Source organism: Euwallacea fornicatus, chromosome 7 (genome assembly GCF_040115645.1).
Source record: "Euwallacea fornicatus isolate EFF26 chromosome 7, ASM4011564v1, whole genome shotgun sequence".
In the NCBI taxonomy this organism is placed as follows: Eukaryota; Metazoa; Arthropoda; class Insecta; order Coleoptera; family Curculionidae; genus Euwallacea; species Euwallacea fornicatus.
The window spans coordinates 3,688,001-3,712,434 of record NC_089547.1 but is presented as its reverse complement, the minus strand read 5'-3'; the positions used below and the strand labels follow the sequence as shown (position 1 = coordinate 3,712,434).

At 37.2% G+C, this 24,434-nt stretch overlaps 3 protein-coding genes and 1 long non-coding RNA gene across 10 annotated transcripts in view; 3 read left to right on the top strand and 1 right to left on the bottom strand.

Annotated features, from left to right (window-relative positions):
- Positions 1-45: 45 nt before the first annotated feature.
- LOC136339859 (serine/threonine-protein kinase/endoribonuclease IRE1-like) lies at positions 46-6,662 on the top strand. Of its 2 annotated transcripts, XM_066283417.1 has the most exons (14): positions 46-336; positions 408-653; positions 716-845; positions 1,011-1,196; positions 2,190-2,426; positions 2,488-2,725; positions 3,175-3,493; positions 3,547-3,971; positions 4,027-4,143; positions 4,278-4,447; positions 4,506-4,699; positions 4,809-5,084; positions 5,143-5,334; positions 5,475-6,662. In XM_066283417.1, the coding sequence occupies exons 2-14, from the start codon at positions 576-578 to the stop codon at positions 6,039-6,041; spliced, it is 3,129 nt and encodes a 1,042-aa protein (XP_066139514.1). In that variant the 5' UTR covers positions 46-336; positions 408-575; the 3' UTR covers positions 6,042-6,662. The 2 variants fall into 2 exon arrangements, with proteins under 2 accessions (XP_066139514.1, XP_066139513.1); XM_066283416.1 differs by having other exon boundaries at positions 46-653.
- LOC136339864 (serine protease persephone-like) lies at positions 4,021-10,337 on the bottom strand. 4 transcript variants are annotated; one of them, XM_066283430.1, is made up of 9 exons: positions 10,228-10,322; positions 9,979-10,161; positions 8,297-8,430; positions 8,070-8,241; positions 7,917-8,014; positions 7,703-7,866; positions 7,451-7,650; positions 7,222-7,400; positions 4,021-6,994 (listed from the first exon to the last, which is right to left on the bottom strand). In XM_066283430.1, the coding sequence occupies exons 2-9, from the start codon at positions 10,052-10,054 to the stop codon at positions 6,833-6,835; spliced, it is 1,185 nt and encodes a 394-aa protein (XP_066139527.1). In that variant the 5' UTR covers positions 10,055-10,161; positions 10,228-10,322; the 3' UTR covers positions 4,021-6,832. The 4 variants fall into 4 exon arrangements, with proteins under 4 accessions (XP_066139527.1, XP_066139526.1, XP_066139529.1 ...); XM_066283429.1 differs by having other exon boundaries at positions 9,979-10,336; XM_066283432.1 differs by having other exon boundaries at positions 8,297-8,427; positions 9,979-10,336.
- Positions 10,338-12,958: 2,621 nt separating this feature from the next.
- The window catches only part of LOC136339858 (integrin alpha-PS1-like), a 67,930-nt gene continuing 56,454 nt past the window's right edge, over positions 12,959-24,434 (top strand). For 2 of the 3 annotated variants that reach the window (XM_066283414.1, XM_066283413.1), the window contains exon 1: positions 12,959-13,348. In XM_066283414.1, coding sequence (XP_066139511.1) covers positions 13,155-13,348 — 194 coding nt within the window. In that variant the 5' untranslated portion in view covers positions 12,959-13,154. The remainder of the gene's footprint in view (positions 13,349-24,434) is intronic. The other variant, XM_066283415.1, reaches the window with a different exon arrangement.
- LOC136339882 (uncharacterized) lies at positions 13,355-16,360 on the top strand. Its single transcript, XR_010732218.1, has 2 exons — positions 13,355-14,281; positions 14,342-16,360. It is a non-coding gene; the product is annotated as an uncharacterized lncRNA (long non-coding RNA).

The following is a 24,434-nucleotide window of genomic DNA, read 5'->3' as shown; positions in this document are numbered from 1 at the left end:
TTAATCCCAATCGATTTCTTTTAGGGGTACCTTGTTGGTGGCATCCATAGCGCTACCTTCCTTCTACATTTGATCGGAAGGGCTACTCTCGGACTGAGAGCGTGAACATCGGCAAACCTATTCCTTCCTTTTCTAGTTCATTCAAGAGGGGCTAACATATGCGACAGACGCAGTATTGGTACAAGTGTTGTAACTTGCCATTGAAAAGTGAACATTCTTTTTCACTGAATAATGATTGAAGTATGACATTCATGTTAGTGATGCATGTGAAGTTTGTTGGTTTATTTTTATTTCGGAATATTGAGAAAAATACATAGGGAATTACAAAATTAATAGGTGATGATTTTGCAAATTGATATTGAATTGAGCCTTAAATGTTAAATTTTGATACTAATTAGTTTTATCAGTATTTAGTGAGAGTTTGTCAACAGAAAATCATTAGCCAACAGCTGGAAAATAATGCAACTGTTGTATATTAGCACAACCCGTCGTTTGCCGTCTCAAACTAGGGATTACTCCCCCCAAGTGTGTTTTACTTTAAATCTGGAGGAACAGAGGAAAGCTGAAAAACACTAATGAAAGCAAGACATTTGTTACTTTATTGGTGTCTATGCATTGGCATAGACTATGTTTCCAGCTATGAAATACAGGAAGTAATTTTTAAATATTGCCCTGATGATCATAAGTTTTTTACCAGCACAAACATCTATTCAAGGAAATTTCAAAGCCAAAATATGAGCTTTCTGAAGAGTGTGATGATCGAATTTTGGTCATAGCCACATTGGATGGTACTTTAGTTGCAGTAGATAAACATAATGGAGACATTAAATGGAAGATCAAAGATCGTAAGTTGAATTATATTTCTTGTTAAGTAGGAAACAGTATTAAGAGTTGTCTTGATGTAGATTTGATGTGATTAAACTATTAACTTATAACCTAAAGACAAATTCACACATGTGGGATTCTATATAATCTGAAATAATTATTATTTGGAAAACTATTTATTTTAGAACCCATTGTTCAAGTACCTTTACAGACATCGGATGCTCTAATTCCAATATTTTTACCTGATCCCAGGGATGGTTCTCTTTACTTGATGGGGAGTAGTAGAGAACCATTAAAGAAACTGCCTTTCAGTATATCTCAGCTAGTTCATTCCTCTCCCTGTAAGAGCTCTGATGGAATACTTTATACTGGTGAGTACTTTGCTAATTATTGTTCTGCCTAATATTTTTGTTGTTTTCATGAAGTCATTATTTTTTTATTATTGCTCATTTAAAAATGAATTGTATACATAGAAGGAGAGAGATTCATATAGAAAGGTAAAGACTCAGAAAATCGAAAAGTCCCCGAAATTATCTTCTTCTCATTTGATAAGTTGTTCTCTCAGTAACAGAAAATGCAGTTTTCATTTCATTCGCCAAAAAATCAAGACGTCTAGGGGCTACCTCCATTGAATCGGAATTTCTACATGTCGAATAGATAAAATAGTTCAATTTTTGAGCTAATGTGGTTTGGAAGAGGAATATTAGATTATTCATTTAATAATCATTCATTTCATTTTCCTTTATCTTTAAACAGTCAACGAGGAAGTAATAGGGCAATAAGTAAATAACTTTTTCAATCAATTTCTTAACATCATTTTCTTATTTATTTATACTCGTCTTTCTGATGGCATAGAATAAGTAGATATAATATTGATTTTGAAGAATCAATATTAAGAAAAATGACCAAGTTTCTTATAGTTCTTCCTCTGTAGATTGAAAACCAATAACAACCTTGAAGTTGCAAGTAAGTACATAAAGAAATGGAGTATTATGGAGAGTTGGGGTTTTCAGTGAATTATTCAGTTTTACTCTTTCTAAGTTGTTGTCATTAATATTTGAATAGTGTTATTTTTAGATAAGCGGACAGTATCATTTAATCCTCTTTTATACGTTTACTGATTTGATTAATGGATGTTTTATAGTGAATTTTATAATTTTGAGCTTGTTTTTAATGATTTGTCACTTAACACAATATTTATTAAATAGACACCTTCAAGATTATTGCGGCATATATATGTATCTAATTAATATGTGGAATTTGTTTGCAAGAAAATAAAAGCATTATAAATATATGGTTTCTTAAGAGAAATGATTTTTTACATGAGTGTAATATATGGCTGCAATTTTTCCATTTTGTTGCAGGAAAAAAGAAAGACAGCTGGTATAAACTTGATCCTAAAACAGGCAATAAAGAACAGATTTTAGGATGGGGTGACAATAGTCCCACATGCCCAGTAGAAGTCAACAATTTCGTATACATAGGTCGTACGAAATATAATTTATTGATGGTAGATACAAACACGCATAACAAAAAGTGGAACATCACATTTTATGATTATACCGCTGCTGATATGAGTGTCGACGAGTTTAATAATTATGGTAAATTTCCCTAAATAATGCGGGAATTTCGTGAGAATGTAACAATTTAATCAATTTTTAGATCTAGTCCATTTTGCTTCAAGTTCTAGCGGGAAAATTTTAACTCTCAATCGAAGAAGGGGAAATCTGCTCTGGGAGAGTGATTTGCACAGTCCGGTTGTGGCCATGTATCTTCTTAATTTAAACGGGCTAATAAAAGTCTCTTTTTCAAGCTTGTCAAATCATACCATATACTATTTAGCATCAGAAATTCAAGCTCACAATGGATTAATAGATAATCCTAATCACATGAAATTGTAGTAAGTATTTATTTAGTCACAATTTTAAGTGTTACTAAATTGTTTTTTTTTGCATTTGAATAGTTAGTATCCAAGGTATAACTATATAGAAATATTTGAAAAATATAATCGCCGTTAAACCGTTAATCGTTAATAAATCCCAGATAATAAATTAAGGTATAATTTAAATTGACAGCAGGACTTCTGTTTATTTCTAAATTGTTGCTTCTGTGTTGCTACTGAATTAAGTAACATTTCCAATTCAAATTAAGAGCAAATCCTGTCTTAAACAAATTTATGCAGAAATTAGTGTAAGATTGAGATACCAGATAGGTATCATTTGTTGTTTTTTCTAAAATGGTATTATATAGTGTTATCCTCATTTACGTAAATCAAACTTGGCAAAATAACAAAACTCTACAAAACACTTTAAAATTACATAATAATTAGGTTCTTTAAATTTAACTTAGTCCAACTCTCTACATCGGAGAACATCACCATGGTCTCTATGCGATTCCATCTCTCGTCGACCAAAACGCCGTAACCATCACAGCTTCAGATGATGGTCCTTTACTTCTGGGAGGCCCCAATGCGCCGGATCCTCCTAAATTGTACTTAGAATACCCTATTCCTGGGCAAAATTATAAACTCCCAGCAGAAGCCCTTCCAGATCAAACTTTCCAGAGTTTATCCGGCTTTGAAGGACATTTGGTGATTTATACTGGACATTATAATGTGCCCAACTACAGTAAGGCTGATTTCTTGGGGCCGAACATCCCTGTAAGACAGGTTTGTTGGTACTTTGTGTATTTACCGTTTAGTGCCAATGAATATGGTTTAAGGTAAATTTAATCACTGATGCTAGTAAGGTGTCCGTTACCACACAAACTGATAGGTTCGATGAAACGAATAATTTGAAAGATGCGCAAAAATCTAAAAATTTAACCTCTGAGGAATGGTTCCTGAAATTTTATAAGACTACGAAAGTCTGGATTAATCAGCAGGATAATAAAGGCCTCAAGCTGAGCCTGATTATTATGACCGGAATTGTATTTGCTATGTTTTGGTACCTTTTAATGCAAGTAAGAGAAGTTCAAAACATGTCCCAAAACGGGTCAAAGGGGAGCAATCAAAATTCGTTTGGTCGAAATGGTCAGGTTACGGCTATTTCAGAAGAATTGCCTAGTGGTTTAGTGAAAGTCGGCAAAATTACTTTTCACCCAGAACAATTGCTGGGAAAAGGATGTGAAGGGACTTTTGTTTATAGGTAAATCTTTGCTAATGTTTTCTTAGAATCTATAGTATTATATCTATTATTTTAGAGGAGAATTTGATAATAGAAGGGTGGCCGTAAAACGGCTTTTGCCAGAGTGTTTTACTTTTGCAGACAGAGAAGTCGCTTTGCTGCGTGAGAGTGATGCACATCCACACGTTATCAGGTAAGATAAAAATAAAATTTTACAGTATACTATTTTGCATTTTAATTAGGGTTTTCATAGAATACTTCTAAATTGGTTCTTCTCGTTTCTGACTCATTCACCAACCGTTGAAAAAACTTTTTTTTTGTTTTGAGGTATTATTGTATGGAACAAGACAGAATGTTCCGTTATATAGCCTTAGAACTTTGCCAAGCTACGTTGACTGAATATGTCCAGGGCCAGTGTGACACTACAACTATTACACCTTTAGATATATTAAGACAAGCTACGTCCGGGTTAGCTCATTTGCACTCTTTAGACATAGGTAAAAAATGAGTCTGTATATTGTACACACAATACTGAAAATATATATCTTTAATTAGTCCACAGAGACATTAAACCGCACAACGTCCTCATCTCAGTGCCAAATGCACGGGGAGAAGTAAAAGTGATGATATCAGATTTTGGTCTGTGCAAGAAACTGCAATTTGGCAGAGACTCGTTTTCAAGGCGATCAGGAGTGACTGGGACTGACGGGTGGATCGCTCCTGAAATGATGACTGGTAGTAACCGGACAGTGAGTAATTTTATTTCAATTAAGGGAAAAGCTTCAAGAAAAAGAAATGTTTCAAAAATCAGTACAAATAGAACTATTCTTATAATTTCGTCTATTTTCAACGTTTCAGACAGCTGCAGTAGATTTATTCTCACTGGGTTGTCTATTTTACTATGTCCTTTCTAATGGAGCACATCCTTTTGGTGACGTTCTTCGTCGGCAAGCCAACATTTTAATGGGTGAATACAACCTTGATAATTTGTGTGGTTGCGACTGGGAGAAAGAACTTCAAAAGCCGGTGATTGAAGCATTGCTAGCTTGCAAGCCGGAATCTCGACCTTCCTGCAACGCCGTGCTATCACATCCGATGTTTTGGAGTAGTCAAAAGATTTTGGCCTTTTTCCAGGTAAGAAATAAATAAAAGCTAAATTTATAATAAAACGATTTGATGGAATCTTTTTAAGGATGTCAGTGATCGTGTTGAGAAAGCAGAGTTTGGTGATCCAGTGTTGCAAGCACTTGAAGATAACGGCAAGATAGTTGTAAAGCATGACTGGAGGGTGCACATTCATGAAGAAGTAGCCAAAGACTTGAGGAAATATAGAACTTATCGAGGGGAAAGCGTGAGAGATTTGTTAAGAGCCCTTAGAAATAAAGTAAGTCAGTGTCAGGTATGAAAGAAAATATTTCCATTGAAGAGAATGAATTTATGGTTTATTATAGAACTGTTCGGTTTTTAAAATCAATCATCGATTAATATTGCGTTTTAGTATTAATAACCATTGGATTATTTTAGAAACATCATTTTCGAGAATTGACTAGGGAGGCACAGGAATCTCTAGGCGAAATTCCGATTGCCTTTACCGGTTACTGGACCAGCAGATTTCCTTTGCTACTAGTACACGCCTATTTTGCAATGCAGTGCGTGGCCAGCGAAGCCACGTTCCAAAACTACTACGACAAATCGTACAGATATTCTTTAGATAAATTCCTATTTCAAATTGAAATTTATACAAACTTAAACCCTGTTATTTTACCGGATGAGGCCAATTTAAATCTTTTCGAAAAAAAGCGAACCACCAGTTTTCGAGACGTTAATGAACAGTACAAAAGTTCAAGCGCGAGAAACAGCCCGAAAAAAGGGCAGAGGTTCGAAACGTTGGAAAAGAATGGTGGTTTGTATAGGAATTTAAGCCAAAAATCGGTAGATTTAAGTGATATCACTATTAGTGTTAAAGACAGTACGGCGAAGGGTAGTTTTTATGTACCTCCACAACAGAGGGAGAGTGTTGCCTTGAAATTGCGGACCAAGAAAAAAAAGAGGACGGTTGACGAACCTTTGACTTGGAATATTAAAGAGTAAGTTAAGTTTTTATTTACGATATATGAAATTACCGGGGAGGGTAGAATACTTGATCTAGCAGTTCTTTCTTTTGCTGATTGCTTTTGATGACTATTATTTCCAAAGGGAGACATTTACTTACTAAGCCATAGCAGGCAAAGGGTGCAAATTTCTCAAGGGAATGATTCCCATAAAAAGCGAGTATATTACTAAACCAAATAAAACGTATATAATATTGAACCTCAAAAATTAATAAAGGGCCCACTAGAGTTTGCCTAATTCAGACTGCCCAATAATACTTTCGGTAAATGTTTACTACTGAGTTGCCAAGATTTCATGTGATTAATAGACCGTATTGAAGAAAGTGTATACCCTATACATGCTTTAATATGTTTATGCCGTTTTAATCTTAAAACATTCCATTTACTGTCAATCAATTATTCTATCTTCAATGATCATCTTGCTATACAGAATTTTTATAATTTATTAATATTGTTAGGTGTTTTAAAATTGTTGCATTCTTTGACACGTTTTACTGTGATATGTATTTTTATCGTAGGCACTTTATTTGTTAATTTTTATTGCATATATTTTCATTGAAAGATGTAACTATTGATGGAGAAATAAATATTTTAAGTACAAGTTGTGTGTTTTTTTCCTTTTCCAATCGATAAAACCTCTATCTATTACCGTTTACGAGATCCCAGCGCTAGATATCCTTAGCTTGGGCACATTGAATTTTCGAACGGTTTAGTTCCTCTGCCCGTGTGAGAATTAAACGATTTTTTTCTGAAAAACGAATTATATTAATATTAAGATGGCCACACGTGTTGTTCGATCCAATCTAAATAAGCAGAAACTCTAGTATACACTCCGGGTATGGCGGTGCCACATTCAAAGCCATAAGACACTATTCCGACGATATCGTAGCCTCCGGTTTTTCTTTCCAGTTGGAGAGGTCCTCCAGAGTCGCCCTGAAGGGAGTTTAGAATTTATATTGAAGTTTGAAACGATACTTGGGACATGAAAGCTGAGGGGAACATAGAAAAATACTAGCTTCCTTAAATATCAAATTCGGGGTTTCATGGTATAGAGAGATTTCTACTCGGTCAGCTAAGATATTCTAAAAAATGGGTAGAACGCCATTTCTTACAGTCACTCGAATTTCCTATTATCCAAATTCATATAACTGCGTACTTACCAAACATGCATCAGTTCTATTGCCTGATTTATTTGAAATTGCACATATTTGAGTTTGAAGAATAACTTTCCGAGTATTCGCATTTTTCGATAAAATACTCGTATTACATTTATCCGTGGAAACAGGCATTATCTTGCCATACTGTAATATTTTTGATCTTGAAGTTATATCTGTCACATCTAAAGAATATATGCTATAAACATTTTAGCAGCTTTTCTTCTGTACGTACCAGTTCGCCCCCATCCGGACACGATAAGTCCCAGAGGATCATCAGTATCAGTATAGAGACATGCAGGATAGACAGTTTGACTCATAGTGACTTCCCGAACTAACTCTATTAGGGCTATATCGTTATGGTTTGATGTGATGTCGTAGGAGCCGGTAAATGTTACACCTTTTACATCAATATCTTGAGCTCTGCTATCGTCACTACAAGAATTCAGTTATTACAATCACGTACAACTTAGTATTATATTATTACGTGTTGTCGATTACTCCAAATCTGGCTTTTTTGAGACTCTCGACTGAACATCCTAAACATATGAAACAATGCGCAGCCGATAGTAAAAATTTTGGGGCAATTAAGCTAGCACCGCATTTACCCCAATCTATTTGTCCGTCATCATTTACGATACCTAAGGCCACCTGGAAGTTCAGATTTAGACCAAAATCTGGTGATTCGAAAAGTAAACAACCATGTGGGGAAATTGTCCAACTGTGGCGTCTTCACCGTTGAGTATATTAAATTCCACTCCTGAAGTCACGTTATTTTGTTTATATATTTCATTGCACACTAAAAATGTTTAAGCATTAGAAAAATCAAAATTTGATTCGAGTTTAGGAGTTACTAAGTTCTGATTTTCGTTTTTTCGTTATCCGCCCCTCATTTGTCGTTTTATTTTTGTCTATACCGCTCTCATTGGATTTTTCATGTTTTTCAGACCATACTGTGAATATATCAATTGTACTAGTTTCTACAGGGAGGGGTTGTCTGTCTGAAATTTCTGGACAACATACCACCTATAAAGAGTTAATTCGTATTATCTGATTTAAAGTAAGCTTCATCGACCTATACCTCCTCATTTCCAACGAAGCCGCATCGAAGAAGATCGTGTTGTCCCCTCTTTTTTAAGGATTCTATTGCTATGGAGCATTTGCGAACTCGTTTGCAAATTCCAGGGAGACCTCGTCTTTGGCATTGGGATCCTTCTGGGAACAAGTTTTGTTAAAGTAAGTTATTAAAGGGTAACTGCCATGGAACCTTGCTTGAATCTATAGACTTATAGCGTAGTGTCTCCATAATTTTATGTTGATCCAGGGACATTTTTAGTGTTTTTAGATATTCCACGAAGATGTCTTTCGGGAGAAGTGTCACTTTCCGCACTTTTCTATCGCTTTTACATAGCTCTATCGCTACGGGGGGTTCTTAAAAAGTAACGCTTGTGAGAGGCATCTACCTATAGGTTGACAACCAGATGTGGAACTGAGGAATCTTTGATGCTTTCCTAAAGCACTCCTTCGAGCTGATTCAATTAATTAAAAAAAAAATAATAAAAAACAGAATTCTTTCGCTTTTCAGATGTGAAAATAACTGGTGTTTCTTAAATGCGGTGCATTGTGCCTAAGTTATACCTTTTAAAGATTGAAGGGGGAAATATTTCGAAATCTAATTTAATGGTCTACTTTGTTTCTCAAATTCGAAACTGCGCATAAAACTGCTTAATACGCCCATTATGCAAATTATGCAAATTACTTCGTTTACTTCGCTGAAAAAATAACGTGCTTTTAATTACAACTAATTAATTCATTGCTTGCCATGCTTGAGGAATCATTCAAGATGCCCCTCAAAACCAACTTCCAAACACGTTTGCCTCGCCTCTCCAAATTAATTTCGAAAACGCTCCAACATACCAGAGCCTCCTAATAAGTAATCGTCAATTTGGTAACCATGGGTTATTTTTTAAAATTTCTTAGACGCATATGTTTTATGCAGGTTCGAATTTCCAAAAGAAAAGGTAAATGCTACTTAAAGTCTTTGAGCCATCCCGTACCCCTCAAAGTTGATATTAGGCGAAAATGTAACAAATCCTTTAAGCACCGTCACTGACCTCCCAGTTACTTTCCAGGAAAGTTTTCGAGGTAACACCCTTGCAAGAGTGAACAAACTTCCTGAACTATAAAGAAAATATAGAGATAAGTCAAATAGTGAACACGTTGGCCGTATGTTGAAAAAAATCCTCAACACGAGATTGAACAACGAGAGTGATAATGGTAAATTCCCCACTACAAATGTTGCATATTACAATCGCATAGTTGTGGATGTCAAAGGGCATTGAGGCGATGAATAAATTCCAGTCTAATAACCGCAGGAAATCAGCAATTTTTCTGTGGGATACGATTCCTCTCAGAAATCTGAGTTTCAATGATTTTCACGGACCAGCTAAATAATGGAAATGGGCCTCAAAGTTAGGAAAAGCTACTCATACAGGGTCTTATTAATTTAAATGTATTCAAAAGTATTGGGAGGTAAAATTTTCTTTATCCCGAAGAGATCCGGTTTCTTTCCATATCAATTTTCTTGTTGGTATCTAAAATTTATAAGATCTGACTAAATTTGAGATATAATACGGTTCACTAGTGTGAATGGTCGGACTAATCATTAGAGATAGCAATATTTATACTCCGAATATTTATCTGTTAATAGTATCGAAAGTTTATGTTAGTAAAATCATTGAAACCAAATGGAATATTAATTACCTTCTTTCGCTTCATAGCAATTTCCGCAATCCAACGTGTAACCCAGCACACAGACAATAACTACAATTTTCAGCATTTTTCCAATCACGCATATCCCCAGACGAGTTCTTGGACAGAAGGACAATGTAGTCACTTGTATTCACTTACGTATTGTTCTCACTGAGTCTAATTGTTGTCGCTAAACTTTAAAAAAAATCACATTATTTAGCAATTTCTTATATATGTTCAAATTCAGACTAGCAGACTAACGTAAAGTTCACTGCTTGTTGTTATGTGGAAAAAAATGATTTTATTATTGTTGCTAGATATCCTGTAAATATGACCAATGTTAATATGTTAGTGGACTGATATAAACTGGTTACCATCTTTGGCTAATAAGCGGTCATTGGAAATAAAACCTATTATGAAGTAATTGTCCGGAGACACCAATTAGAATAATAGTGCGATTATTATAAAGGATTTTTTCAAGTGTTTATTTTCGGAATTTAAAAAACATAATCAGCGTGTCGATAAATAGATCTGAGGAATACATACGTTGATATTTTTGCATGTAAAGGAAATTCTAAGATGCTCCCCTACAATCTGTACTGGCTGGTATTGCGGCCTCACTGTATCTATAGTAGGTAACAATTAAAACTGAATTTGTGTAAAGCTCATTATCTCGTTCTCGGATGCGCAAATAAGCTGATTTTCGAGATGTTCCTATTTTTCCTTTTAACTTTATGCAGACAGACTTTTAATCTGGGAAGTCCCGTTTCGTGCCAGTAAAGAAACTTTCCAATGCCATTAGCCGGTGTTTGTACATTTTGCGTTAACTAAAGATTGCACTTTTCTTTGGAAAAAGGAGAGTTTGTTAGTTTAGTTAAAAATTATTATTTGTTCCTTGGTTAACGATGATCCCCGATGTTACACGAAAAGTGCGAAAAACTCAACTTTACAAGTAGCAAAATGTGAAGATTTTTCAAAATTTGCTACATACATGTATCTACTTGATAAAATTATAGAACCTAAAATTGGTTCGTTTCATTTTAAAGGTCTTTGTATTGATCAATTGTTCAAAGTTTGAATTGTTTTTAATGGGGTGGGGATCGTTTCGTCCTAAAGACATCATCAGGTTGTCAACTATTATTTCAAATTATCGCAGAGAGTCTTAAATCTTAAATAACATTTCTGACTGAAAGGTTACCAAAAAAATCTAAAAATCGTTAAAAGCAACCCAAAATAATTTTAACAAGTCGGAATAGGTTTTAAATAAATTAATTTTTTTTCTAAATAACCACCCTAGGAATTAAAAGAAAATGTATGTATATATTTCAGTTTTTTGCAAACTGCTAGTAGTTGTTTATTTATGTAGAAAGAAAAATTCCCTTCACCAATATATCAGGAACTTAAAAGCACCTTTATTAACGGTGCAAAAATATTGGCAGCTTATTAGTCATATCTTCAAAGAAGATCCAGTAATTTCACTGCTAACATCAACGAAATCCTAAACTATATAGTTAAACATCTCATTTATCACAAAAACCATTGTTGAATTCAGTGAAAAATGAGTTTTTTTTGTTTTTTGGACTGTATTATTTTCTTCAGACGTCCATCGCAATTGTAGTTACCCCGGTACTTACACATTCACGGGGTGAAGAGAGTTTTCTAGTTTTTCATTTAAAAAAAAATAGCAAAAATGACTTGTTATTAAAATTATTTGCACGGTTTGTTGAATTTTGTTAACAGCCGTTGTGGAAATTATCATTCACCAAGTTCGCCAGAAAGTTGTCGTAATTAGAGAAGTTGCGTTTCACATCGCAGAAACAACTGTAAGCCTATTTACTCTTTATTAATTTAGTCTTATTTAAACGGTCGCAAATTTGATACTTTATCGATTGATAATCAATCGACAGTAATTGATTCAAAATATTTTACTTTTTATCCCAGTACAGATTTATGTTTGTCGTACTAAATTACCACAAAAGTCGGGTCCAGCAAGTCTCATATCCTGGTCGAAATTTTTAATCATCGCCCCCTTATTCCTAAGAAAAACCTCAGGCCAGAAAAATCTGCCGACCTGTGCTGTCACTCAACCTGACCCCCGTAAAGCCGGTACCGATTAACACCACAGCAAACATGATATCAATCTCAGTAAATTGAGTGTAAGGGCAGTTTATGTAGATTTTGTATGATAAAACTGGATTGATCATTATGCAATTAGTTTCATTTTTCTTTCCCTCTCGATCTTATAATCTTCGAGCTGCGACCATTATTCTGACGTGCGTTCAGAATTCGGGAGCAACTATCGCGAATTTTTAAAGTTCAATATTGAATAAATAACTAATGTTATTCTGTGAATTTATTATTGCAGATACAGTCGTGGATCCGGCCCCAACGGAGGGGCGATATCCCGAGAAGCGAGGAGCTCTCAGAAGAATAACCGAGAGAACGATTGTCATCTCTTATGTCCTTCTCATCGAAACGCCCTTGTAATTGCTGGCAGAGGTATTTTCTTCCACAATTTCGTGGTTCGAGCATAGATTTTCGTCAAAACCATCCTCGTTGGTTTTTCGACTAACTGACTCACTGCAAATAATGCACGTTTGCGACAACACTAAAATTACTTGGAATTAGTTAATTAGCCGAAAACTCGAGATCTTGGTTCCGAATTAATCGTATGCTTAAATTCGCCTCTCTCACGAAACTATAAAAGAAAATAGTTCTACTGCTATCAGTGGGTGCATGTTCCTGTGAGAGGAACGTGAGGGGTGAATATCGCATTTTCGGATATCTCCTAGGAGCCTCTCGCTTCTCGCGAAATCCGCACCTTGACGGTGTCGTGCTCATTACTCGAACCGCAACAAGAAATTCACAAAATGAGCCAGTCACATTTCGAAAATTCAGCTTTTCTTTTGACTCATTACTAACAGCGTCATATGGCAACGCCGATCTAATGCTTCAGAAGTATACTCCGCATGTAGCCGGCTATAAGTTTCTCGACTTTCAGTTCGTAATGCGGCTCGAGTGAGGGGTTATTGCTGCGTTTCTCGATCGTGGTAGCGTGAATACGATCGCGACTTTTTAAATCAATTTTTGGAATCTACAGACATGTACAGGCTTTAAATCTGCAGAAAAAAATCCACGATCACCCGCATCTCCTGTAGACAATTTATGCGCTCTCATCGAAAATAATCATGTACAAGATTTTAGCAGTAGTGATTTGTTTACACATTGTTATTTATATGCGGACGACAGTATTGTGTTTCAATATAGAGCAACGCGACCCGTCAGTGAAAAAGGCGCCCAGTGGGCAGGAAAATTCGTATTTTGGTTTCAGTGTAGCTCTCCATCATCAAGTGGAAAATAGTAATTCGAAGGCATACAATTGGTAAGTTTTTATGAGGCGCGTGTGAAATGGTCTTCGGGACCGTAGAGTTAGGCCAGAGAAGTGGAGTTTGGTGAAGGGTCTCGGAATCACAAAAATTCGATTATGTCCGACAATATCCAGGGGAAAGAAAATTTAATTATAGAATCTAAAACCGGCCAAACCAATGAAATTACCTCCGTTAGAACGCAACTGGATTGAAATAGGAGTTTTGATTTAAAGTTGACGAATATATTACCAAGACTCGACGATTTCTTCAAGGTTTCGAAAAACGATGCGGTCCTAATCTCTCCATTCATCACTTTAAGGACCCGAAGGAGACACAGCGTTATTTACGTAATGGTTCCAAATGCAGAAGATGGGGTCTCCTTCCAACGTATCTGCGAACTCCCAAAAATCTTCTTCATCTGCATAAAACGACCTTTCTGCGTCGATTTGCCCTCTTTAAGGCCACCACTTGCTTTAACCAGTTTCTTCTTACGTTTATGTCGTTTTGTACAGGTAATCTTTATTACAGATCTCAACTTGATGGGTCTGGAAGTCCTTATTATCCCATTATAAATTGATGGTGAGGTCCCAAGGTGCTTATTAAGCAAATGGGAATGTTTAGAACAGAAGTGTGAATGAGCATTGTTTTTGTGAAACGATTTGTTTACATGACACTTTCTGCTCACTGATGCAACGACTGGTTTGCTGTTATATATGTTAAGTAATATGATTAAAAATTATTTAAAAAATAGCCATCTTCGGAGAGTAAATAGTGGTTGATTAGGGACGTTCTTATCCATTTTCATTACACCGACCTATCAGCTTCGGATCAAAGAGTTCTTGAGGATCATATGATCCCAGCCCCGCTCAGGATTCCCTCAGAGGCGCAAGCTTGGCAACCTAACCAAATCTATCCAGCCTCTTTCTTCGACAACCCCCTTCAATTAGGCACGTTTACATTACATCCCAACAAATCGGGTTTCTTCACGTTTTCTTTTGTATCCTCAGGTAGTGCTTAATGGAGGGGAACAACCACGGAAAGCGAACCACAATCTCATAACTTACAACGCAAGTGTCATATACCTTGAGTTATTAGCATAAAATTCCAATTAATGATAAATACAATAAGGGCGTCCGAGATATAAAAATGTAAATTATACATTTAAGAACCAAAGAGGAACATGTGAAACAATGAAGGTGGATGATTCAAAAGAACAATAATTTATTATATGAATATTTTAAAAGAGAAGTATGCTTAGCACTGTTCTCTATGCAGGTGCCTCGTGTTTATCTCGTGAAGTCGTTTAACGATTTGTATAAAGTCCGAGATAAAATCTCTTTTAAATAAACGTAATAGTTGGCGAAAATTGAATTGATCCGAGTTTGATGTCGTAACGTTCCTCTCCTTCAAAAATCATGACCAGAGATATTTTGGAAAATCGGCCCAATGCTCCACATCATCGGGTTTCGACTATGCTTTAAAATAGACTTTGGGTTAATTTGAATGTTTATTATGACTCATTAGTGATGACTAAATATTGCTCAAGATGATCAAGAAAGTCACTGTTCGTATTAACTCTCGTGTTGCTCCATTATCTGAAACTGTTGGATGAATTTTGGAGATTTCCAATCCTGCCTTCAATCGGATCTCCGAATTTTTTTATCTAGCGCGTCACCTTAATCTCGACTATGTACTCCAGATGGTCGAGTGCTCATTGAAATCCTCTCGATCGTTGAATATCCGAGTATAAAAATTTCTTCCATGTCGTCTCGAAGATTGAAGATCGCCCTATACAGGACGGTTGAGTTTTAACCCGGATAATTTTAATAGCCCGTTGAACGCCTAAAAATAATGTTAGTTTGCCATCTAAACCAACCAATTTGGAACCAGCCCGTATTCAAGAATGTGCCGGGAAACGGCATATTCTTGAATTCCAAGTTGGACAGCTCTGTCTCAATTTACCCGACCTCATCATATCTTTTACGACTATTGAGATCCCCGTGGTCGAGCTTCAGAAACGGTCACCCTGTATATTGCCACACGCCGGCAGTTGAAGTGCGGACCACGACCGGGGACCCACCAATTTTCTATACTCTCCGAAAGTAATAACAATTATGGCAAATCCAATTCTCAATGACCAGGCCAATTCATTCATACAAACAGAAGAACAGACTGCGAATTTTACGCAAGTTCAAGGCAAGAATGACGGGTCAGATAGAGTCACTGATTCGAACACGTCATTAACATACAATCAAGCACATTGCGTACGTAGCCGTAATAACTTTATGGGCACGACAGGATGCTGCTACTTTCTTTTTCTATCTTTTGCCGCGGATCTACTGAAAGGGGATTTAATATAGAGGAGATAAAACCATGACAGAAAAAAAGAGGCAGGCCACATTGTAGACGAGCACTTCGACGAGATGATGTCTTTCATTGGTTTCGAAGTTATTGCCCCGTATGGGTTTTTACGTATCGGGGTCTACGAGAGAGAGAGAGAAGATGAAATTATCTTGGGATTTCGGGATTTTCGTTAGATTTGACAACCGCGCATTTTACCTTTAATCGGAACACGGTATCTCCTTCGGTATTGTAGTACCGTGGGCGCGTGCACAAAGCCCATTATTATATGCATCTGCAGATACTTGATGCATTATAACGCCCTTCCAGAAGTTTTGTGATGTATGATGCGAGTATAACGCCCTCGGTACAAAGGTAGACTGTTAGAAGAGGTACAATCTGGTACGAAGGTAGGAGGCGGAACAAATGAATAGACATGACACAGCCGTACAGGGTGTGAAATTGAAATGTAATGTTAAAAAAATTCTGGAACGAGATTGCAGAGGTGGAAGGCGATTGTGTCCCCCGGTACGTGAAAAGCACTCGAATATTATTTATTATGTTCAATAAAAGTGTCTTGGTTATCGATTGCATCGTGCTTATCTACCTTTATTACGACATCAATTACTATTTTATGTATTTTATGTGCTGTATGTTACTATATCAAATAAAAGATTTTAAATGCCGACTATGGCTTTCATTAAACATGTTACCAGACATATCTGAAATTCCTACATTTTTCCTATATACTTTTACGTGCAATTTTGTACTTATAAAAAAATTTGATCTAAAAGTATCAATAACTGGTGGGTTTGCCGTTGGGAATAGCGTGAACTTTTGCTCCTGCACAGGGTATCGACCAGAAGTTATGTGCATTCATAGATTTTCCTTTAACAACTACGTTTCATCATGCGATCTACTGTGAAAATTCCAAATTTCTTTCCCTCCGACTCACAAATATCTCGCGAATAAGGTGCAAATTTGGTCCGTCGAGTTAATCGTTTAAAGGGCAACTTCCCGTTTCAGCAACTTTCCAGAAGGATGGACGCGAACATTTTTCATGAACTTCCGAAATTCACCAGTTTTACTTCATTCAATAAGTAATTAGTGTGGGAGCACTATAAGTAGACTCCCTGAACACTTTGTTGATTTGCGCCATAGGAATTTTCGGCCTCGTTCCTTTCTCTCGGGGACTAGTTTGAGAGGCCTAAATCTTCGCCTTTAGCGCCTACGTCGTTATTACATGGCGCCGATCTTCTACGCGTATATAGGGCGTCCCAACAAAGCGGGGCGTCGTGGTAAAGGCATCACATGCGTTTTTTTCACGCGATAGAGTGCTCTCTCGAGCCTCTGTTAGTTCCCGGAGGAGGTACAAAAAAGACACTTCCTAACGCCCCGCTTTGTTGGGACGCCCTGTAGGGTGGCCATTAATTTTAAAATTTACCTCCATTAACCTCATATATGTACATCCCCGTAATCGGGTTTTCACGAAAGGATAAATTAACTTGTAGGAGACCGAGGGGCTGCTATGTCGACACCCTAAATACTATTTTAGCATTGTTATTATTTCAAGGTAGCATTCCTTCTCCCCAATAATCGAACCCTATGCTGGAACAACGTTGTAACCGCCAATATTTGTAAATACGGTATTTCCATGGAATAACGTTGTAAGTGCCTTAACTAACCCGCCGGTAGGGTATAGGGAAGGTACAGGAGAAAGGTAAAAGATATAGGAAATAATTTCCTGTGCCTTTTGTGTTGGTGGTTACGACGTTGCTCCAGTATAGCGTTCATTACTAAATTGGCTCAGGGTCTTTGAATTCTCAGTAGGAATAACGTTTTCAAACCTCTTTAAAATTTATAGTTTAATAAACCAAAAATTAGAGCTGAAATCAATGATACATGCTTTCCAGTTTGCCACTTAATGCAGAACTTCTTGGTAAACATAAGTGGTCTATTAATAAGAATCTATATTTGCCAAGTCGGTACTCTACGGCAGAACTTTCATGATCATAGAATATTTTTAGGTCGTTTGTTCGTTTCGCGGATGGTGCAGTTGCATCAATGATCGCTGCAAATTGGAGAGTAAAACTGTTAGTGAAGGGGTCAAGTGGTGAATGCGGCGAAAAATCCGGAAATTTTTAGTTAACGAACTCGCGAGTCTGAAGCGTTTTTCCTCGGCACTTGTGAGCGCTCTATAGTTCTAGCAAACTCGAGCGAGATATCTGCGTTATTACACAAGTGACGAGGTCCGAACTAGTTCAACCGAATGACCGATACTTAAACTGAAAATTATACCACGTGTATTTGTACCGTCATTATCGTTAGAGTTTAAAATGCTGTATAATTAAAAAGGACAGGTATTAAAGACGTAAAAAAACGAAAAAATGCGTCAATTAGCGGCGTAAAAATTACAAATTGCCACCTGTTATCCGAACGTTTTATTAATAATTTACTTCATAATCCGCCCAGGTGGATAACTAGACCATTTCTCTACCCACAATAACATTATTTAAATTTTAATTGCATTAATATTACTATTCGGTCTTGAGCAATTCCAGTGTATGCATAAGCAAGTGTGCAGCCGGCCCAAGTTAGTGGCAGTCGCGCTTCAAAGTAGGATCTTTGCTGATGGTACAGAAAGTGAAATTCTTCCAAATTTTGCCATCGCTAATACCAGTTTTTCTTTAAACCGCTAGATACATAACGCGATCATCTATTAATATCGACGCGTCAAGCTTTCCGGGACACCATACACCTTTTGTGTCCGCCCCAAGACTGACCTTATCAAAAATATCGTCCCGAAGATGTTGGCTGTCACCGAATTCACCTAGTTGCGTTAATCCGAATGGATATCCTACGGCCAAAATCCGAAAGGAATATCTCGATCAAAGCTGCCGGAGCTTGACATGCAGGAAACAAGCAGCTTAATCACACCCTGTACAATTTTTTTGCCTCCTAACTCAGAAGTTTTTATAATAGAAAAACAGTAAAAAGTCAGGTCACTAATCCCAAACGACAAAGACGAAAACTTCCACCTTATCTCGGCCGCTTTTCATCATTGTTCGTTATCTCCTGTCTCCGAGGTAGTACTTAAGCAGCCTACGACTCTCCCACTCTACTCGCATCTCGAAGATAAATCTACTCGCATCCCTGGAAAATGTTAACATTTACTTCCGTAAGTAGCCGTACTGTTAGAACCCATTGCGGTGACGATGCCCCATCAAAGACGCACCGCTTTTCTCCTTTCTTGCGTTGGACGATAAAGTACAATGGAACGTGAAAGATTACTTGATGGTTGCTGAGACTCGGCCTTGTTGCCACTTTGTCACTTGATCATGATCCTAAAATCGAGGATCTTGGTGCAAAAAGGGGACGTGCCGCTATTTTGCCGAAAATGATACGAGTCCACAGTCTGTTACAAAACATGAGCCATCGTTCGGTGCAAAAACGCGATAAATACTCGATAAAGCAACGAAATCATAAGAACGTTTGATTAATCACTTTGATTCTCCCTCCCAGCCTTCAATCAATTTTGTGTAAGAACGGCATTGCACCAATTAAAGTACAGCAGACGCTCTTTAATGCAAACCAATTGCGGTTCACGTTGGCGAACGTGATTTAAATAATAAAGGGTTCATTAAAGAAACGTTTAATACATATACCTGGCGTTAAGGAGACCCTGGACATAGGATATTAATATGGGAAACCGCGTGTTGTTTTTCGTGCCTGCACGGATTATCCGATTGCAAAACTTTTACGTGGAGGCCGTAGTACTCGAGACCGGCCATCATTCCGCAAACTTTCCGATGTGCTAATTAAAGCCGTTTTGGCGGGAAATATCTCAAAATTAAAAAAAAAATTGAATGTCCCGCGTAACCGCTGGAGGACATGATTGGTCGTTGTCAAAGTCAGAATTAAACAAACACAACGTTGCCAACCAGGCAAGAGTAAAAACCCCATGTCAAATGATTTTTCTCGTTTATTTATATATCCTTTTATGTAAACTCAACAATCACCTTGATTTTGTGTTTATGTAAAATGTAAAAAATCTGACAAGTGTGATGATGCGACATGCCATTTTATGACATGTTAAAATGTGATTATGTTGTTTTGCGAACTTCACACGTTTCAAGCACGGATGAAGAGGGAAACTATTGTGATTGATTATATCACATTGTATTAAGTTTTTATGTTTTACGATATTTTTCCTTTGGAAGTTTAATACTTGAGTTGTTGTGAAACTCTTGAACGGACTTATCTCGTTCTTGCACCAATTACAAACTAGTCGTTTCTATGCAAAAAGATGTACCTTATACGAAAAACAAAAAAAAAACATTTTTTTAAAAATCTTTTGATTCTCCTGAAAAATTTAGAAAAGTAACTTATCCCCCTTTTGCCCAAAGGTCCTGAGTGTTCTACGACAAAATTGCCCGGGACTTTTTCTTTTTGGAATGGCCCCCCGCAAGGCGCCGTTTATGTGTTGCAAAACCAAGTAGGTACTTTTCATGAAATTTCGAAATTTGAATCGTTTGCATTTTTTTGCTTTTGGAAACACCCCTCGCGGGGCACTATTGTGCCTTGAATAAAATATTAATGTCGGAAAATGAAGACATAACTTTGACATTTAAATCCCTGTTACGGCAATGGGCGTAGGTTAACGACAAAGACAAATAGAAATTTATTAAGGAGAAGTGCATTATGTCAAGCAAGGTCAGATTGTTGATCTCTACTTCCTAATTGGATTCACTGCGAACTTAAGACAGGTATCTTGCAAGCGTGCTTAAAGCCATCTAACAACCTCCTTCACGAATCTAACTTCATCGGACTGCCCTCCAACATAACCCTGGTTAGGCTATCTGCGATCTTTATTCTACAACTAAAATATCTTATTTTCTCCGACATTTTATCAATGATTTTACTGTCTCATTCCTGCTAGATTCTATAGGTTTTTCGCTGTGTTAATGGGGTCCCGTAATGTGTTATAAACAGCCATGGTAATTAACACACCCCTGACAGTTTGTTTGTATGTCTCCCAATATTCAACATCCCACGTTTCAGACTGCAGTGCATTGTGTTTTTGAGCTTGTAAACCGAGTTCTTTGAAATAGTTGTCTACAACAGGTAAATCTGGTATTAAAACGCCTAAATGGATGTGTAGTGAGTCTCATTATTGTTGTGTTAAGAAATAGGAGCACCTGGCTTGTCGGGGACACGTCCTAACAGTAACAAATAGCAGTTTTAAATATACAGGTTGTGATAAATATTCAAGATTGCTATGGGCTGATTAGGAAAGCTTCTGGAAAACACCAGGACATTCTTAAAGGGAGAATAGATTGAAACCTGTGCGTAGATTCAGTGCAGGAAAACATTAATTTCCGCCTCGACGTCATCCCAAATTAGGCCTATAACTGATTTAATGAGCGTTACCGACACATCTGTCCAGGCATCAGCCTTAGAAGGCGATAAAAAATGTGAGCTAAATGGCCATTGATGACTTTCAAATATCTTTTGATTGCCCTAATTTTAAGAGCCGCAGCAGGGCCTAGTATTTCGTTATTATTAGCTGGAAGAATTGAATATTGAATTCATTAACATAGCAGTAGCTCGAGTTGAACGAATGGTGATTTAGCGATTTTGGTTATGATTGTAATTTTTCGTCAATCCCGTCAAATTTCCTCACACTCTTTGTAAATTTTGACGAAGAAACGCTAACTCATTTTCGGAAAAGACGATCGGAAAATAATTTTGTGGGGTCGCGTCAGTGTGCCCGCTCCGTCAGCCCCTTTCCTCGAACGTAAACCGTCGAAAATCATAAACTGAAACATTTATCCGAAACCGTTCAACACCGATTTTCAAAGTCGAACTAATTTGATTTACGAGTCTTTGCCTCCGTTGGTAAAACACGTCTAAATCTCAAGTTACCCGAACCTATTCAACAACTTTAATTAATCCACCAGCCCACTCGTCGACGTAAACGAAAATTAAAAACTACATTTTCAAGTCATGTAAATTTAATTAAAACCAACGGCTAAAAGGGGCAGAATTTCTTAAAAAAAGTACTTCTAAAATTAAAAGCGTGGAAAAGTGCAGACTTGCAAAACTGGTCGCGGGCGCCTTCAAGAGATGTTGACCGGACTTACTCTTAAGATCGAGACAACTAATCGACAGTTGTTTAACGACTCTGCAGCTTTTTTATTCGATTATTCGTAGTGGACAAAGCGAATAGTTCAGATTATGCCGCAAACGTGCCTTAATTGCATAAAAACCATAAACTGTCGATGCTAATTTTCGAGCTTTAGGACCGAGGGGCCTTTCCGAGAACAAGTTAAAAGTCACACGATAGAAATTTCCAATAGCAATCTTGTTAATAATGATCTATAGCTCATCTAAATATTGACGGAATTAGTCATAGTCATAGACTACAAAAAAAAAACCGTAAAAAAGTCTAGAGGTCTGATAAATCGTCCAGTGGTCCAATATACCATTCAAAACGTTAAAATATTTTATATAATTATTATCGCAAAGGAACGGACAAAGCAAGTGCGTGCAAGAGACCTCAAAATATGACTATTTGTTGAATTTTTTCTTTGTACCATTGATAGTTGAGGAAACGTCGACCTCCGAATTTCCTCCAAATTTGGAACGTGTTTTATTCGTTTCAACGTCTTTAATTGGTAGAAATGTGAAATCGATAGATGCTCAAGAAGGCTTGGATTAGGGGTAAGGTGAAGTCTAAAAGAGCTGGAATTTTTGTTTGCCTGTAAATAACTCACAAACGGACAATAGCAGTTCCAGTAAATTTAATTCTAAAACTTCCATTAACCTTTAAAATTTATTAAAAACCTCATCATTTTTGATAAAATCGCTGTTTTGTGGGATAAAACCGAACCAAATTTAAAGAGATTACCAGTCAAAAACGAAGCTATTTGTAACTTTCCAGACTCATGCAAATGACAGTTATCCTAAGCATTGTGTTATATAATTACATTTGACTGGTAATCGCTTTAAACATTTTTCTTTGCCGAGAAATGTGAAGAGTACGAGAAATTTCCAAAAGATAAAAAAATTGAAGCAACGGTTAATGCACCATCAAAGAAAAAATCAGTACGATGCAGCTGCCCAGTGGAGAGTCTTGGTCATTTTTTTACGAAAAACTTACCACTTGCACATTGCGAATAAACATGAATGTTACATGAAAATAATCCCTAATGAACAAATGCCCAATGGGTTTCATCCAAAGCATTCTCCAGATATAGAGCAAAAACCACGTTTTTTTTCCAAGAGCTTTGACCATCAAGAGCGAGACACTTTTTTCAAACAATTTTTGAACCAAATCTCAATGTATTGATCCGAACGATACAATTTTTTGACATGTATTTTCGGGACATCCCTCATAGCTAATGTGTCTTGGATTTTGACCACTCAGCAACATTTTCAACCATCAATCGCAATGGATGTTTATCTCTGATCGATTTTTTGTATGACCTACCGTGATGGCTAATTTCTTCAACACGCAGATGAACTATAGGGCTTTAACTCGGAAAAGTACGCTGTAACTTTATAGCGAAAGACACTTTATCTGCTATTTGATGTTGATCAAAGAAACTCAGCCTAGCGACATATAAAAAAGCTGACCAACACAACACTACAAAACCGGTAATGTAGGTATCAAATTGCACATCGAGAAATGTAGGACCTAAAAACGTTATTGATAGCGAGGCCAGTGTTTATTGCCTGCTAATGGGGTTTTTAGTGAGTTTTTAGATCGTATCATTTACGCTGTTTTGCTTTACTAAGAATTATAGGGCTGTAGTGATTAGCTGCGATCAAAGGGCGTAAATTACCGTCAGTGAAGACCGCCCTGACAGGTGGTAAAAAGCGCTACGAATGGGATCAGATAAAGGTGGCTCAAGGCACGTTCGAGTGTCGGAGTTTAATTAAGCCTTAGGGGACGGTTTTGCGTCTCTCCAGCTTTTTTGGCATAGAACTCAAGCCTGAGCTTCATGATAGGGAACATTGTTTGACATCAAACAGCGGCGTCTTAGAGCCGGAACATCAAACACACTCAAAGTCGCATTTCGATCTCTCGGGGACCGACGTGCACCCTTCCATTTGTAAATCCTTTGCCAATTATCTTGCATTAAGCCTGGCAGAATTGATTGCCTATTGTGTGTCGGTCTTTTTGTTCCACGAGCAAGGCAAGAGTGGCATTTTTGCTTAATAAAGCTCCATTTAGGTTGATAATGGTAGATAATTCCTTGAGGCTTCGTCCGACTGCGAGTCTGTACGTGAGAATCTCGACTCTACGTTGGCGGATAATGTACAGGGTGTGACGGATAATTGGATTGTTACATCAATTACTGCCGTCGTGACTCTCTAGAACTTGAAATATGAGCCGAATTCGGTCGGTTTAGGAGCATTCAATGGGTCTTAAAACAAGTAGTTGATGAGCGATCCGCGCCGACCAGTTAGTTCCTTCGGTTAGCTACATGTCTCCCGCGCAGGGTCTATAGGCTCTTTTCTCAACGTTTTACAAGGGACCAGGAGTACCTAAATTGAACAGATAAAGCAAAAGTCGATTAGCGGTGCATTTCACACAGGAAGTGGGAGAGGGGGACATCTTACAGATATCAGTTTTCCGCTTGAGACTCCATCCTTGCGTTAGCACTCCTGGTGGCTGTTACTTTCAAGCCTTAACCCCACTGTGAGAACCACACGGTTTCATTTTTCGCCTTGGACTCAGAGCTACCCACGCCA

Bases quoted from the DNA above. Each gene is read 5' to 3' on its own strand.
- LOC136339864 (XM_066283429.1), bottom strand. From the start codon at position 10,054: ATGCTGAAAATTGTAGTTATTGTCTGTGTGCTGGGTTACACGTTGGAT. The intron at 8,015-8,069 runs GTAACTCCTAAA...AAACATTTTTAG, and splicing joins AAAACGAAAATCAGAACTTA to TGTGCAATGAAATATATAAA. The intron at 7,867-7,916 runs GTTGTTTACTTT...CTGAACTTCCAG, and splicing joins TTGGACAATTTCCCCACATG to GTGGCCTTAGGTATCGTAAA.
- LOC136339859 (XM_066283417.1), top strand. From the start codon at position 576: ATGAAAGCAAGACATTTGTTACTTTATTGGTGTCTATGCATTGGCATA. The intron at 2,726-3,174 runs GTAAGTATTTAT...AATTTAACTTAG, and splicing joins CCTAATCACATGAAATTGTA to TCCAACTCTCTACATCGGAG. The intron at 4,448-4,505 runs GTAAAAAATGAG...ATCTTTAATTAG, and splicing joins TTTGCACTCTTTAGACATAG to TCCACAGAGACATTAAACCG.